The sequence below is a fragment of the Hylobates moloch genome, unplaced genomic scaffold (assembly GCF_009828535.3).
Source record: "Hylobates moloch isolate HMO894 unplaced genomic scaffold, HMol_V3 SCAFFOLD_56, whole genome shotgun sequence".
NCBI classification, from domain to species: Eukaryota; Metazoa; Chordata; class Mammalia; order Primates; family Hylobatidae; genus Hylobates; species Hylobates moloch.
Window position 1 is genome coordinate 96,192 of NW_026652331.1, and position 14,664 is coordinate 110,855.

A 14,664-nucleotide genomic window follows, 5' to 3' on the forward strand; every position below is an offset into this window, starting at 1 on the left:
AGTTGAATACTTTCCTAATTCCATTTAACATTACCAAATCCTATGAGTTAAATCAATTTCTGTTCATAATGTGGGGAATTATTGAGTGTATATGACAAGAGGATGGGAAATCTGGGGGAGTCACCCTACAATTCTGTGTGCTATAGAATTCCATGCAATGGAGAAGACATGGACTTTGAAATCAGAAAGGGAGGAATTAAAAACCTAACTTTGTCACCTGATTTATTTATAATAGGTGCTTAAGAAATACTTGTTGATTGAATTATGAGTGAAAACGTGAACAAGGGGATATGTAAATGAACGAACTTAACATTTCAAGCCTGTTTCATCATTGAGAAAGAAAAATAATAGCATTGAATTGAAGGATGCTTATGAGAATAAAGTGAGATTATACACAAAAAGTTAATGTTCAATAAATTGGTACCTAGTATTAATCTTTCTACAGTGGCGTAATAGCTGGGCTTACCACTTTTATAAGGACTTCTAATGTCTCTGGTTTGCTGCAGCAGTCTGCTGCTGTAACATCAGCCATAATTCCAGTCTTTGCATTTTTCTTCTCTTTCCCTTGCTTGTAGAGCCCCTGGTTCTGCTACTTCTTTAATCAACATTGAAGTCAGATATCTTTAATAGTCATATAGTGTTTTCTTCCTTATGCTTAGTAAATTAGTTGTATCAGTCAGGATAACAGGAGTTTACAACAATAAAAAATGCATTTTTACATTTTTGCATACTACTTATCACAAGTAGGCTATGGATCTCTCCCATGCTTCAGGACCTAGGCCAATGAAATACCCCTCCCTAAACCACTGATAGTCTCAAGGCAGAGAGGAAAGGAACATGGTGGAACCACCCCATGGCTCTTAAAGCTTCTGCTTAAATATGGCACTCATATTTAATTGGGTACGCTAAATCATATCACCAAGCATAACATCCATGGGGCAGAATGCATAATTCCCCCACAGAAGAGCAGCAAATATTTTAATACAATCAGTCTCATTTTAGTGGTCATCGTTATATAGTTTTCAATTATGCTGCTCATTTTTGTTTTATGTTCAGGGACTCTTTTATTGACACCACATCGTTGGTTTATGTGCTTAAAGATGTAATGTGGAAGGATTCATAATATTCAGCTTTGTTTAGAATTTATGCCACAAAATACATTACTTTAAAATTATAACTAAAAATATTCTGGAAAATATCAGCTAATTATTTGTTTAAAGATCATCCTAATTAGATATTCACTTTTAATGTATGCTAGCCACTTTTTGTAAACCAACAAATCACAGAAACAGCCTTGTTCAGAACATTTCAAAATCGAGAAGGTAATTCTTTAGAATGTCAGTCAGTAGCATTTATTGGAGAGTGAATTGAATCAAGGTACATTTATTTCATGGTACTATCCATAGTTTATACTTTCAGTTTCCATTTCCCAGTAGTTCAGAGAAATTACAGTCAGTTGTAATGATCAATAATATATGTCATCATTACAGTTGCTTTGATTAAGGAAACAGAAGATACACTGTAATGTAAAGACCTCTATAATGCACCAATTCTTGTAGATAGTACTTCGTTTCTTCATAGCGAATGGAAATTAGACATTTCAGAACATTAGAACACTACATTAGCCACAAAATAATGTACTATTGCATTGACAGTATATTGACCATAGGTCAAATTATTCCCTCTAACTCTACAATAACTTCATAATTAAAAAAAAAGTATCCTGCAGAGCAGCTCTTTCACTACGTAAAGGAATTTGTGAGGTCTTGAATATTTCCTTAATTTTATCTGTGACACAGAGGCCCCCTCGTGGTGGCATCTAGGCATTTGCAGTGACTATTTCTAAAGAGTTTCAGGCTGACTGGCATATAAACAGGGCCTTTCAGGTGGAGTGAGGCTTGGATCAGTTCAAATTTTTGAGGCTCTTGGCATATGTAAAAATTACCAAAAATAAGTCTAATAAAGATAGAATATATTGCGGTGTATTTTAAATTTTTTAGCATACACAAATGCAATGGAATATAATTTTATCCTTTAAAAAGAGAGAAAAGGTAAAAAATATTAATTCAAAGTTTATAGATGGAGGTGACATGTATTCATAGAACCAGGTTTAAAGGTGCACTCTGAGCAGCTTCCAGGGAAGTCAGTTAATCTTTGTGATAGTGGCGGGCTCTTGTCATTAACTACAATTTTAAATTTGAGTTCTTCTGTTGATGGAGGATTAAGCCAAGTGTTCCTCCTTCCCAACCAGTCCAATTCCGTGCCTCAGCTCCTCGGTTCCCCACCCCACCCTGCTTATTCTTGTGAACAGATAAATCATCTCAAATGAGGACTCTAAGACAAAAAAATGGATATTCAGCATAGGACAGAGCTTGCACTGTTTCCTTTTTTTCCCTCCTATGTTACCCTTGGTTCAGTAATAATCATGAAAAATAAAAATAAAAATTGAGAAAGTGTTTTGGACAGGCAGTGGAATATGATAGGCAATGTCTTTAAACTTCCAAGGTGAGAGTGTGACTTGAGGTCTTCATTAACCTTACAGAATACTCAGGTACATAGCCAAAGATTCTGAGTTAGAAGGCTGTTTTGGTCCTGTGAAACTGAATTTGAATATCCATTCCAGGGTATCCTGTATCCTGGGTCGGTTTGGCATATATCGCCTTGGCTACAAATTAGAATCAACTGGGGAACTTTGTAATTCTGATTCCCAGAACACGCCTCTGACTAATTCAATCAGAATTTCTCAGAAAGGCTCAGGAATCTCCTACAAATTCTAATAGGCTGCTGCTTTGAGAAACACTGGGCTGGAAAACAGAAAGGTCACAGGAGTGTCCCCATCAGGCTAAGACAACCAGGGACACACCTGAAATTGCACAAAGTTAGATTTCTTAATTCATTGCAATGAAGGACTTGCACACAGAGGAACTGTGAGTGCCTCAGTAAATAAAAGCAAAGATGGAGTTATTTGAGTACACAGGAGGAGGGTGGATGCTAGTGTTTTGAGAGGCTGAAAGCAAAGCAGAGCTGTGTGTAAAGGGGTCAACATCAGGTCTGCAATGCAAAGTGGACCCAGAGTTTTCCTTCCTTGGCAGCAGGAATGTTGAGATAGATATGCAATGTTGTATCCAGAAACCCTTTATCTGAAGCTCTGCAACTGGGTAGAAATCAAGAATGCTTTTCTGTGTCAAAATGATTTAGATCTTCCAGGCAAGAAAAGAATACGTCTTTCTCACAGATATGATTTCAGGCAGTAAGGTTTCTGATAATCCATGATTTGGGAGGACAAAAATTTCTCAGTGTATAAGAAAGCAGCAGTCCCTTAAAGAAGGGGACACATTATAGCTGCAATATGTGCTTGGAGGAAACACTGATTCCTGTTAACTTTGCAGGTGGCTTCATCGGTGTCTGTTATTCCAGCTAGATGAATGGTGGGGCAGATTTTTACAGTCTGAGCTAATTGTTTTACCTTCTCAGACTTGGCAGCTATCCCCACAAAGTTGCTTCCAATAAGAAATATAGGGCACAAAAAGAGGATCCCGATAACATGTCAGTGTGTAGATGTTATTCATGAATTAATTCAGTGAAGATGTATTGAGTGCCTGCTATGTGCTGGGCTCTGTGCAGGGAACTGAAAATTCACTGGTGAACACTACTCAATCCTCAGCTCTCAAGAAACTTACAAACTGGTTGGAGAAAAGCACAAATAAATAGGCAATTACAATAGTGTATAGAAATGTTATAGCTGGATTTAAAATAGAGTTCCACGGACAATTAATCCAGTCCGGGGTATTCAGAAACTGAAAAAATATTATCAGACATTATGGAAGAGAGAGAAACGGTGGGGAGTTGGGTGTAGGGAAAGGGGTAGAAATGTGGAAGTAAAAGAAAAAGGACATTGAAAATATAATCATCTGGCTTCTAATCCAGGCTCTACTGCTGTAACTCAGAGTTTCCTCGCCTGTAAAGTAAGGAAAACAAAATAGAAACATTCATTGAGTACCAGACAGAATTCTAAGTAATAGGAATGTATCAATTAAAAAAAGAGACAAGCACCCTGGAAATTAAAGCAGGTGTTTATTTGCAGAAAGTAAATAAAAACGATAACTAGTAAGTAAATTATTTACTATGTTAGGTAATCAATGTCGAGAGGTGGTGGGGAGAGAATTGCTAGCAGAGGAGTCTTGGGAGAGGAGGAGGGAATTGAGGACTCGTTGTGACGTCTGTCAAAATGTGTAGGCAGCATGAGGCATTCTGGTGAGGTTAGATCACAGAAGTCATGCTTAGCTAAGCTAAGAGGGAGTCCCCTGGCCTGTGGTCAGCCACAATTTTGACCTCACTCAATATTTCCCTGTTCTTCTGACTTCAGAAAGCCTGACTTTGTACCTTAGATAAACTTTGTATTCTATAGCACAGTTTTGGACTTCTCATTGAGAACATTTCTGAAAAAGCCATCAGACAGCAGTTGACATTTCTTGCAAATACTGGTAGCAGTTGAAGAGTTTAAGGGAAAGCCCTGGTTTGCTTATAATGTTCTAAATTTCCGTTAGATGTTCTTCCCCTTTCTTTCATGCCCTACTTCAACCAAAAGCTGATTAAAACATGGTCCTCAACACCCACTCTTTCACCCCTATCCCTCATAACCAGAACAATGTGTAAGATATTTTGCTTGTCGCATTCACTAGGATGAAGAGGCATTTTGTTCATTTGGTGGACAAGGTCGGGGATGCTGAATGGTCTGCAATTTATGAGCCAGTGCATGTTAATTTTTTGAAAACAGATTTCTTTCACAATGCCAATAACATCTCATTAAGAAACACTGGGTTAGAAAAACAAAACTTTGTCCAAAAGATTTAGCTATTTCAAAAATTAGATTATAATGTGCTCAAAGCCTACCTACCTCATTCGTTAAGGTATTTCTATTTTAGTCTAAAATACTTCAGAAGGGTGAGGCGTGGTAATGCCTGTAATCCCAGAACTCTGAGAGGCCAAGGAAGGTGGATTGCTTGAGCCCACGAGTTCGAGACTAGCCTGAGCAACATGGTGAAACTCCATCTCTATGAAAAATACAAAAATTAGCCAGGTGTAAAGGCCTGCACCTGTAGTCCCAGCTACTTAGAAGGCTGAAGTGGGAGGATCACTTGAGCCTGGGAGGCTCCAGTCTGGGCAACAGGGTGAAACCCTGTGTGAAAATAATTAGTTAATTAATAAATAATAATAAAATACTTCAGAATATACAAGGAAATATGTATGTGTTCATTTAAGCTACATTTTAGTGATAGTCAATTTCTGTAGTCAAGAATTTACACTTCAGATATAGTAAGTATCTAATCAAGATGACTATGGACACAGGTTTTGGTAATTCGAATAATAAATGTTACAAGATTTTATTTATAAAATTTGATGCTTAATAATTAGCAAAATGGTGACTGTAATGGTTTTTTCAATAGTGAAATTGGTGTTATTAAAAATGTATAGATTCTAAATGGTAGAGCATTCTTGCGCCTCCATGGTATGAAATAAACACATGAATAATCATGTTCAAAGCTTAATTGCTAAATGGTCCTGAATATAGAACACGATTGAATGAACTATGGTAAACTATCATTTTGCTCTTAGGTATATACTGGGACTACAGTCTAATCGATATGAAAATTTTAATATATGCATATAATAGAATATTATACATTAATGAGAATGAACCATTGCCACACACAGCAACATGGATGAATTTCAGCAACATAAAGTTGAATAAAAAGTCAAACATAAAAGAATATATACTGCAAAATTTCATTTTAACCAATTTCAGAAATTGATTATACTAAAATTTTTTGTGCTATGGTTATGAAATAGGATATTATACAGTTATTAAAACATTCAGACATTAAAAACTCATAATTTAATAAGACAGTAATTTTAAAAACTGTATATATAATATATGACTCCCATTCTGGGAAATAAAATATGTGTATAAGTTGCTAGGAGTATAAGAAAGGTGTGCAGAGAGGTATCAATCAGGGTCTTAATAAGAAATATAGTGATATACTTAAATTAGAATAATAAAAGGAGGCTTTATTTTTAAAAGGGGAGAGCAGGATATAGGGGAACTGCAAGGAAAAACACAGTTACTCCAAACAACGAGAGCTATTACCACCCCTAGACTTGAAGAGGCAAGAAGAACAGTTACCAAAGCACAGGAGAGAGTTGGCTAGAGGTGGCCTTCTTGAGAGGAGCAGCGGTTGCAGGCGAGGGACACAGCCAGGCCAAGATGAGCGCAGGGAGGAAAAGGGGAATAGTATAATTCACTCTCCTTCCTCTCTGTGTTCTGCTGGGGCTTTCCATTAGCAAAAGCCAACAAGGCATCTCTGATGTGGTCCATACAGGTTGGCTCACCAGACAGAGAAATGGGTACACAAGGGTATGGGTGAGGTTATCAATACTGAGGGTGTTCAGGGGCAGGTCTCAATCCAAGTGGCACAGATTACACATGGGATTGATTTCCTGGATTATCTTAAGAGAGGAGATGCTGCAGGGATGATCAATTGTTTTCTTTATATACCTTTATATTGCTTTACTGTAACAACAATAAGTGCAGTATTTTTTTTAATTCTAGGGGAAAATGTATCTGTGTGTGTGAAGAGATGTGTATATGTGCCTGTGAGTGAATGTATGTGAGTGTATGTGTGAGAGAGAGAAAGAGAGGTGGGAGGGGTGTGAGAGGGAGTGTTTTAATGAGATTGTGTGTATGAAGGTGAAGTGGTATAGGTGAAGTGAGATGTTGTGTATGTGTGTGCATGTGTCTGTGGGAGAGGCATATTAATGAGTGTATGCGTATATGAAATGTGGAGGTGGGGCATATGTGAACGAGGACATTTGTGAGAGTGTACAAGTGGATCTGAAACTATATGTGTGTGAGGGGTGTGTGTGCGTGCACATGTATTTATGTATGTGAATAGGTGTGTTTCTGTGAGAGAGTTGGGAGCTAGGTGTGCAGGAGGGGTGTGTTTGTGACAGCATATGTGAGGCGCACAGGTGGATGCGAAACTGTGCTGATAAAGGGTAGGCCTGTGTGTTTGAGGGTGCATTTGTGAGAGGTGTGTGGCAGGGATGTGTGTGAGGGGACATACATATTAGCATGTGTGCATGCAGGTGAACACATATGTGAGTGTCCTTAGATACATCTATACCGATAGAAATATTTTCTTCCAGAAAAAAAGAAAAACTAGAAGAAATTATGCCAAAAATGGTTAATAATAGTAATCTCTAATGACAGGATAAGAAGCAACTTTCATTTTCTTTACTTTTTTGTTAGATTGTAATCAGGAAAACCATGAGAATTTTAGTCTGTTTTCTTTGCTCCAAGAATACATGAAAATACATATTGTACCTTTTTGGCAGCATGTAAAAAATCTTGACTAATAAAATATTCCTTTATGGGACTATGTTTGAAAATTGGAATCGCCTTTTTCAATATATAACTGAATAGTTATCTAAATCCCTGGTTAATTTGTAGAAGGAAATCTTGCGTTTAAATTTGAGAACCATTAAAACATTTAATTTTATAATATAACTTAATTAATTCCTAGGTATTCAATAACTGAAACTAATTGCTACCGATGTTTTCAAGCCAACGACCTAATAGTTTTTGCATTAATGAGTCAGTGAAACTAGTTCAATGTCCCATTTATAGCAAACTGCTTCAGAGAGCTAAAGGGCTTCAGGCTTTCCAAAAACTCAAAGCTCATACTAGACACTAATAGGGATTATCAATAGAAAGAGGGGTTTAGATAAGTTTTCATTTTTTCTTTCACTTTAATGTTCTATTTACAGATGTCTTGTTTGTTTTTAATGATGTATATGTAGGGCTTATGTAATAAGGCTTCTGTTAACTAATTTTAAAGTAGGTTTTCTTCCTAAGTAGAAGAAATAGGCCTTGAATTCTTTCACTGTATAACTTATTTTCTCTGCACTGCCTCATTTCACTAATGACAAAATATGGAATTTTCCCTCTTCCAAGTTATATTTTTATAAAGGAAAAGTTTGTGGCAGTAAATGGCTGAAGTGTTATTCTATTTTTAATTTATTTTGAGCTTAGAAAAGTTTTTTAAAGTGAATTACTACCACCGACATCAAGTCTTTCAGCCCAATTTATTTTGCATTGTTTACTGTAGGCCCTATTGTATCTATGTAACTTGAATTGGTTGCCTGAGTCGACCAAAAATAAAATTCTAAGTCCCCCAACTATCTGAACAAGCCCCTTCTCTCAGCCAAGGGTATTTCAAAGTTATCCTGAAAAACTAGTTCAGGCCATGATGGGAAGGGGAGGTTGGACATGCCTCATAATACCCTCCTCTCTTTTGGAATTCAGGAAAAGCTGACCAGCATAAACATCAACAGACCTTAAGACTGATAAGAAATATTTACAATCTATTCCCTCTAAAGTCTGCTACCTGGAGGCTTCATCTGCATTATAAAACTTTGGTCTCCATAACTTCTTATCATAACCCAGGCGTTTACTTCCTATTGAGTCCAGGTCTTTAGATAATAACTGTTTCAATCAATGCCAATCAAGAATCTTTAAATCTACCTATGATCTGGAAGCCCCCACTTTGAGTTGTCCTACCTTTCCAGATTGAGCCAATGTACATCTTACATGTATTGATTGATATATTATAACTCCCTAAAATGCATAAAAGCAAGATCTACCTCGAACACCTTGGGCATATGTCATCAGGATCTTCTGAGGCTGTGTTATGGGCCTGTCCTTAACCTTGGCAAAATAATCTTTCTAAATTGATTGAGAACTGTCTCAGATATTTTTGGGCTCACACTTGAAATCACAGAAAACTAGTTTAATTTTGTGTAGATAGCAATTAATAAGTAATTACACTTATCAGATCTTTTCTTCACACTTAGCTTTTAAAATGTGAACAAGTCAAACTCAATTGCAAACGCTGTTAAGTGAGGCCAAACTCAAGACAGTCATGGTTGCAAAACATAATCACTCAACCAGAGAGGAGCGCTCACACCCACGAATGCTTCCTATTGTCTGATCCACGCTTCTCCCTTTGTCTCACATCATTAAATAGCACATCGTTAAACAGACTGACTTCAAATAATATCATTCGGAAACTGCCAGGAAAATGTTGACAGAAACAATCTTAAAAAACCACCATGTGCCTTTTCCTAGGGGTAAAGGAAGAATGATCAGGCTTTTACTCAGGGGCTACATCAAACCACTGCTGTGGTTCAGTGAACACTTTATTTTCCCACTTGAATTTGAGCTCTTCTGCAAGGTCACTCCTGCCAATCTTGCGGAGATGTCGAGCCAGGAGGCGAAATTTGTTGGTGAAAGTTGGAAGCGATTTTTTCCAGAAGCAAAGAAACTCATGGATCTGTTCTGTGAGATCATCAGGGTTCTTGAGTTTGATGAGCTGAATGGTGCTACGGCGCAGAGGGAGAGTTGAGGAAAGAGACTCAGCATTTTCTTCTGAGAGCTCCTCAGCCAGCCAATGGAGCAAGTTATCCCAAAGGGCTTCTGTCAGGCACAGGACGAACACTCACAGTTAGGGCCCTTTCCTGGGGAATGCATTGGGTCTAACCCTCCACACCTGTTTATAGGAAGTCTCCCTGCTCTTTTGTTTGGCCTTGGAGCAGTGCAGAGATATGAGACTACCTGGAGCAACAATCAAAAGCCTCTGAATCCCTGGCATTCTGGGATCATCTCCTGAGGGTACTAGCTATTGCAGAGTTTTAAATGCTTATGAAATTTTAACGTACCTGAGAACCAAGAGGGTGTGTTAAAATGGTTTTTATGCTCTGCTCTACATAATCTAATTGAACATCACTAGGGTGGGAGCAAACTTGGCATTTTTAACAAGCTCCCAGAAGATGCTGGTGCGGAGGTCCCCAACCATGCTTTGAGTAGCCCTGTTTGTTTGTTTGCTTGTTGAGATGGAGTCTTGCTCTGTCTCCAGGCTGGAGTGCAGTGGTGCGAGCTCGGCTCACTGCAACCTCCGCCTCCTGGGTTCAAGCGATTCTAGTGCCTCAGACTTCTCAGTAGCTGGGATTACAGGCACACGCCACCAAGTGCCAGTATTTTTTTTTTTTTTTTTGTATGTTTAGTAGAGACGGGATTTTACATGTTGGCCAGGATGGTCTCGATCTTCTGACCTTGTGATCCACCCGCCTCGGCCTCCCAAAGTGCTGGGATTACAGGTGTGAGCCACTGCGCCCGGCCGAGTAGCACTGTTTTTGAAGGGTCATTTTAGGTTCAAAACCTATTTCTCCTTATTAGTACTAATCTGATGCATAAATTATACCAGCAGCTAGCCAATCCTCACACACATCCTAACTACACACACACTCACACACACACGAAAACACACACACGACACGATCTACCACCACCCAAAAACAATTCTGTGGAAGATCCTTTACACCAACACTTTTCACTGGGCCGTCCTCTGTTGACTCCTGTTCACCTGTTGTTATGGTTGTTACTGATGTGTAACTTAGATCCATAACTCTGAATAAAACCTCTGTCCCCTACTATCTCCCTCCTTTCACATTCCAGCCCTCCTCTGCATCATAGCCACTTTCTCCCACTCTCATGCTCACCCCTGCACCAGTTTCCCTGGTCTGGTGTTAAGCAAGCATTCTATCTGCCTTCCATTACTCAACTATTCCTTCTTCCTACACACTTCTGTAAATTGCACCCTGATTTTACAATACAAAGCCACCTTTCTGTGAAAACAAGGAAAAGGGGCCAGCACTTTCTTATTCTCCATCATCACTTTCAACTCAGTGTTCTGCTACCTCCATGCAATGCATTCATTTTGAAGTCCATGCTATCTGGGCAGGCTTTTCTCGTCCCATCCACGTCATCAGCAACACTCTACAGGCAACTTCATCAGCAGCCCTGCGGATCATCATTCACACCTCTGACCCCAGATCATGTGGTTCCTTAATTTTGTCAACTCCAATGACATGTCTCGTGGCTCCAAACTAGAAACTGATTTTCAAGGCCAATCTCCATGTTTCATGCTCAGCCAGAATTATTCTACCTCCATGGCTTCAGCCCCTTAATATTACTGCTGACCTCTACCTCCTAAACTTATTCCATGGCCTCTATTCCTTTGCTTCTGCTCAATATGCTCTTTGCTGTCATCATTACTATAGTGATCCCTTGGTGTCCCCCAGTCATTCAGTCACCTCTGCAGGGTCTCATATATCTCTGTACCTGCACTGCTCCTGGTGATCAACTACGCACATCAGTGATGGTCTTGTGTCCACCTTAGAATATGTTGTCTTTTTTAGCTTTCATTTTTCTCACTTTGTCAATCTGAATCTTGCATTATTCAGATTGCATTCAGTTACCTGGGCTGCCTGAGGTTAGGAAAATATGTTGAATGTGATCAACAAACTGTAAGCTATTGTATACCATTTGAGTCCTTAGTTGCTTGAAAATCCATTAAAATATTTTTTCTAAACTCAATATAAATTTGTTCTTAACAATGACATAAATCTTTTCTCCTATCCTTTACCCCAATCTCACTCTGATTCTGTTTCACTCAGCCCGTGTCTGTTTCTCCTACTTTACCCAAAGCCATTTGACTTGAGTTCTCCTAAATTTGTTTTCATCTCAAAATTACTTTCTTACAAAATCTCACTCCTCTGTGTTTGCTGGATTCCATCCCTCACACTGTTTTTCATTGTGTATTTTCCCTTCACACCTGTCCCTTAATCTCCTCCTCACCAAGGCTCCTTCCTTGCTTCCTACAAACACTCTCAGGCTTCCTCTTCCCTTGCTGCTGCTACTGTGTCAAACGATTGTGCTGTCTCTTTCCTTCTCTTTATCACATACTCTTTTAATGTCTAATGTAAACTAGAGGTCTTAAGTTCCTCACTGTCGACCTACTACTTAAACCTCTGCTTTAGGCATTCTTTGCCCTTCTTCAAAACTCTATTGAAGCCTTTCTTTCCAATCTTCTGAGAGGCCTCCTAATTATTACTCACTGCACTGATTCCTGGCCTGCGTCTTCTCTGACTTCCATGGAGCATTTTATTCCTCTCCTTGGAATCCCTGGCCTCCCCTGCTTCTCCTCTTTCCTCTCTTGCCCTTTGCCAGCTGTCTTCCTTCCCATATTCTTTTCCCTCTGCTAACTCTCTTCCTCCTAATACTGCTGCATTACTGCATCCTATCTCAGGCCTCTTCTATTTCTGCCCTCTCCCCTCAATGAATGCATCAACTCTTACTGATGTTACCATCACCATTAACTATGAGAAATATCCTAGATCTACCCAATCTTTATCTTTTGGCATTGTTTTCCTAAATCCTGGTATAGCACTCACAATATTCATCTCCTAATTATCTCTATCAGTATATACTACAGCCAATACAAATGTCATATTTCTAAAATCAAAATAATCAGTGATGGTCTTTCCTTCTCACTACTTGATCTTCCTTCACTCTATTCACTTTCTTAGTTAATGCAACCACTCAGCTGAGCAAGCTGAGACATGTGATGTTATTCACATTTTTCATAGCCTATTTCTTATCCCCTGCACCCAAGTCCTAATGTTCCTAACTCCAAGCATCTCAAATATTTGCTTTACTTTCCTGCCTTGCTGACTCTATCTTAACCATGTCCTACCTAGCTTCTTCCTCGCCTATTGCGGGAACCAGGGTTCTAACTTGTATCCCTGCTGTCAGTTTTGGTTCACCTGAAAGTCTAATCTGATTTTGCCAGTCCCCTGTTAACAAATTTCTTGTAGGGTCTTCCTATTGTCTAAACGTCTTTACTTGGCATTTAAAACTTTTCATAGTTTTCTCCAACTCAAAATGTCTAACCTCATCTACTGTCACCCTTCCTACAGCAGTTCTGATGGCATTGGTCGTGTGGGAGGATTCATATGAGGACAAATATGTCCCAACCTGTGTAATAAACTAGAACTTCCTAGTACCCATAAGAAGATTCCTTCTTCTACCTTTGTATTCCCCAGTGACTATTAATGATGGCAGTGATTATGCTTTTATCTGGACATTAAATTATTCAAAGGTTAACAGCATTATTAAACTTGCAAATCTTTTATCTATTGCTGTTGTTGTTTTCTATATCACCTGCTCTCTTTTTAAACACAGTTTATTTATCCCTGAAAGGGTTTATAATATGGTGTTTATTCTATCCTATTCCTAATGGAGTTTAATAAGACCTGAACATTTTCTGTACCAATTCGTACGGGCAACCTCATATTCACAGTGGACCTGAGGCACTAGTAAGAACATCCTCGTTGATGTCTTTTGAAGACCAATAAATTATCACATTAGTAGCCACTGATATCACAAAATAAAATGTTTCAAGAGCTAAAATAGAATAAAAGCTTCCAATTCTACCCTGAAATCTGTAGCATTATTATGTAATTGAATTATGCCTAATGACAACCAAATATTAAATGTTTCTTATGGTTTCATATCAATATATACCTCAATTTCAAATAGATTGACTTCAAATGTTGATTTGAATTGAACGCACTTTAGGATTTACAACTTAAGAGTCAACATTTCAGCTCAAAGTATAGTCATCTGTCAGCAAACTAAGCAATTGCTAGTCATACAAATAAAATAAAACTCAGTAACATTTATATTTCTTGTTGATTTCAACTCAGCTTTAATTATATGCAGATTTAAGAATGCTAGTTTGGTTTATTTGTATATGACTTCCCAGGAAATAAGTATTTATTAGGCCAATAAAGTTAATGATTGTTTAATTGTAAAGTCACTTTCTCCATTCCTTTTTATGAAATGATTCACATATATATAACATGTAAGGGAGTGGGGAAGCACTATAATGATGACAAAGCAAATATTCCTCACCTACAGGATCCTTAGAAACTCTTTTGGTACTCTGTGGACGATTGATTAATTTCTTATGCTATTGGGGGAAAGGAACACAAAATAAACAGAAGAAGCAATTAATTTGTGAATAAGCTACAACAAAAATTCATCTGAACCTCATCTCTATTTGGAAGAAGTACTGAATTGCACACCTTCGCAAAATTAAATACTGTATTTGTGCATGCATGCTCAGCAATTGTTTTCCTAAGATAAAGCAAAGTATACTAACCCAAATATTTCAGCACATTTAAATTTAAGAATACACATTTAAATATTACTATACCTCTCAGATTAACTCTAAATGAACATTTTTCCAACTAAAATTTAAAACTGTTAAACCAACTAGCATAGAGCAAGCTACCAGCACGCTATAAAGGTGGTATTTTGTATTTTGTAAAATCCCTTGTGGGGAAGGCACTTTGCCTCAATACTCAGCACAGAACCTGGCACCTAAGAGGTTAAAAACAATCAAATCAGTGTGCATATATTATTCGAAAATCAACATTTTATCAAGAAGTAAATATATTTCACTAGCTTTCTACACAGTCTGCAGAACAGTTTTTTCTCAGGTAATATGAGATAGTGGAGACAGCATATGAGATAAAATAAAATTATCTGGGTTCAGATACTTAGCCAGTGGTTGAGTAGCATTGCACTTTGGAGAATTTATTTAAATGCTCAGCCTCAGCCCTGAAATGTCTTTATGGATGCCTACATCACAAAGCCTTGCACACAAATGTTCATAGCATCTTTATTTGAATTAGCCAAAA

General features: G+C 38.0%; 1 protein-coding gene across 3 annotated transcripts in view; it reads right to left on the reverse strand.

Moving 5' to 3' along the window:
• Nucleotides 1-9,212: 9,212 nt before the first annotated feature.
• The window catches only part of LOC116463742 (death domain-containing protein 1-like), a 62,234-nt gene continuing 56,782 nt past the window's right edge, over nucleotides 9,213-14,664 (reverse strand). For 2 of the 3 annotated variants that reach the window (XM_032146992.1, XM_032146993.1), the window contains 2 exons: nucleotides 13,874-13,931; nucleotides 9,213-9,535 (listed from right to left, as the gene is read on the reverse strand). In XM_032146992.1, coding sequence (XP_032002883.1) covers nucleotides 9,213-9,535; nucleotides 13,874-13,931 — 381 coding nt within the window. The remainder of the gene's footprint in view (nucleotides 9,536-13,873; nucleotides 13,932-14,664) is intronic. The other variant, XM_032754177.1, reaches the window with a different exon arrangement.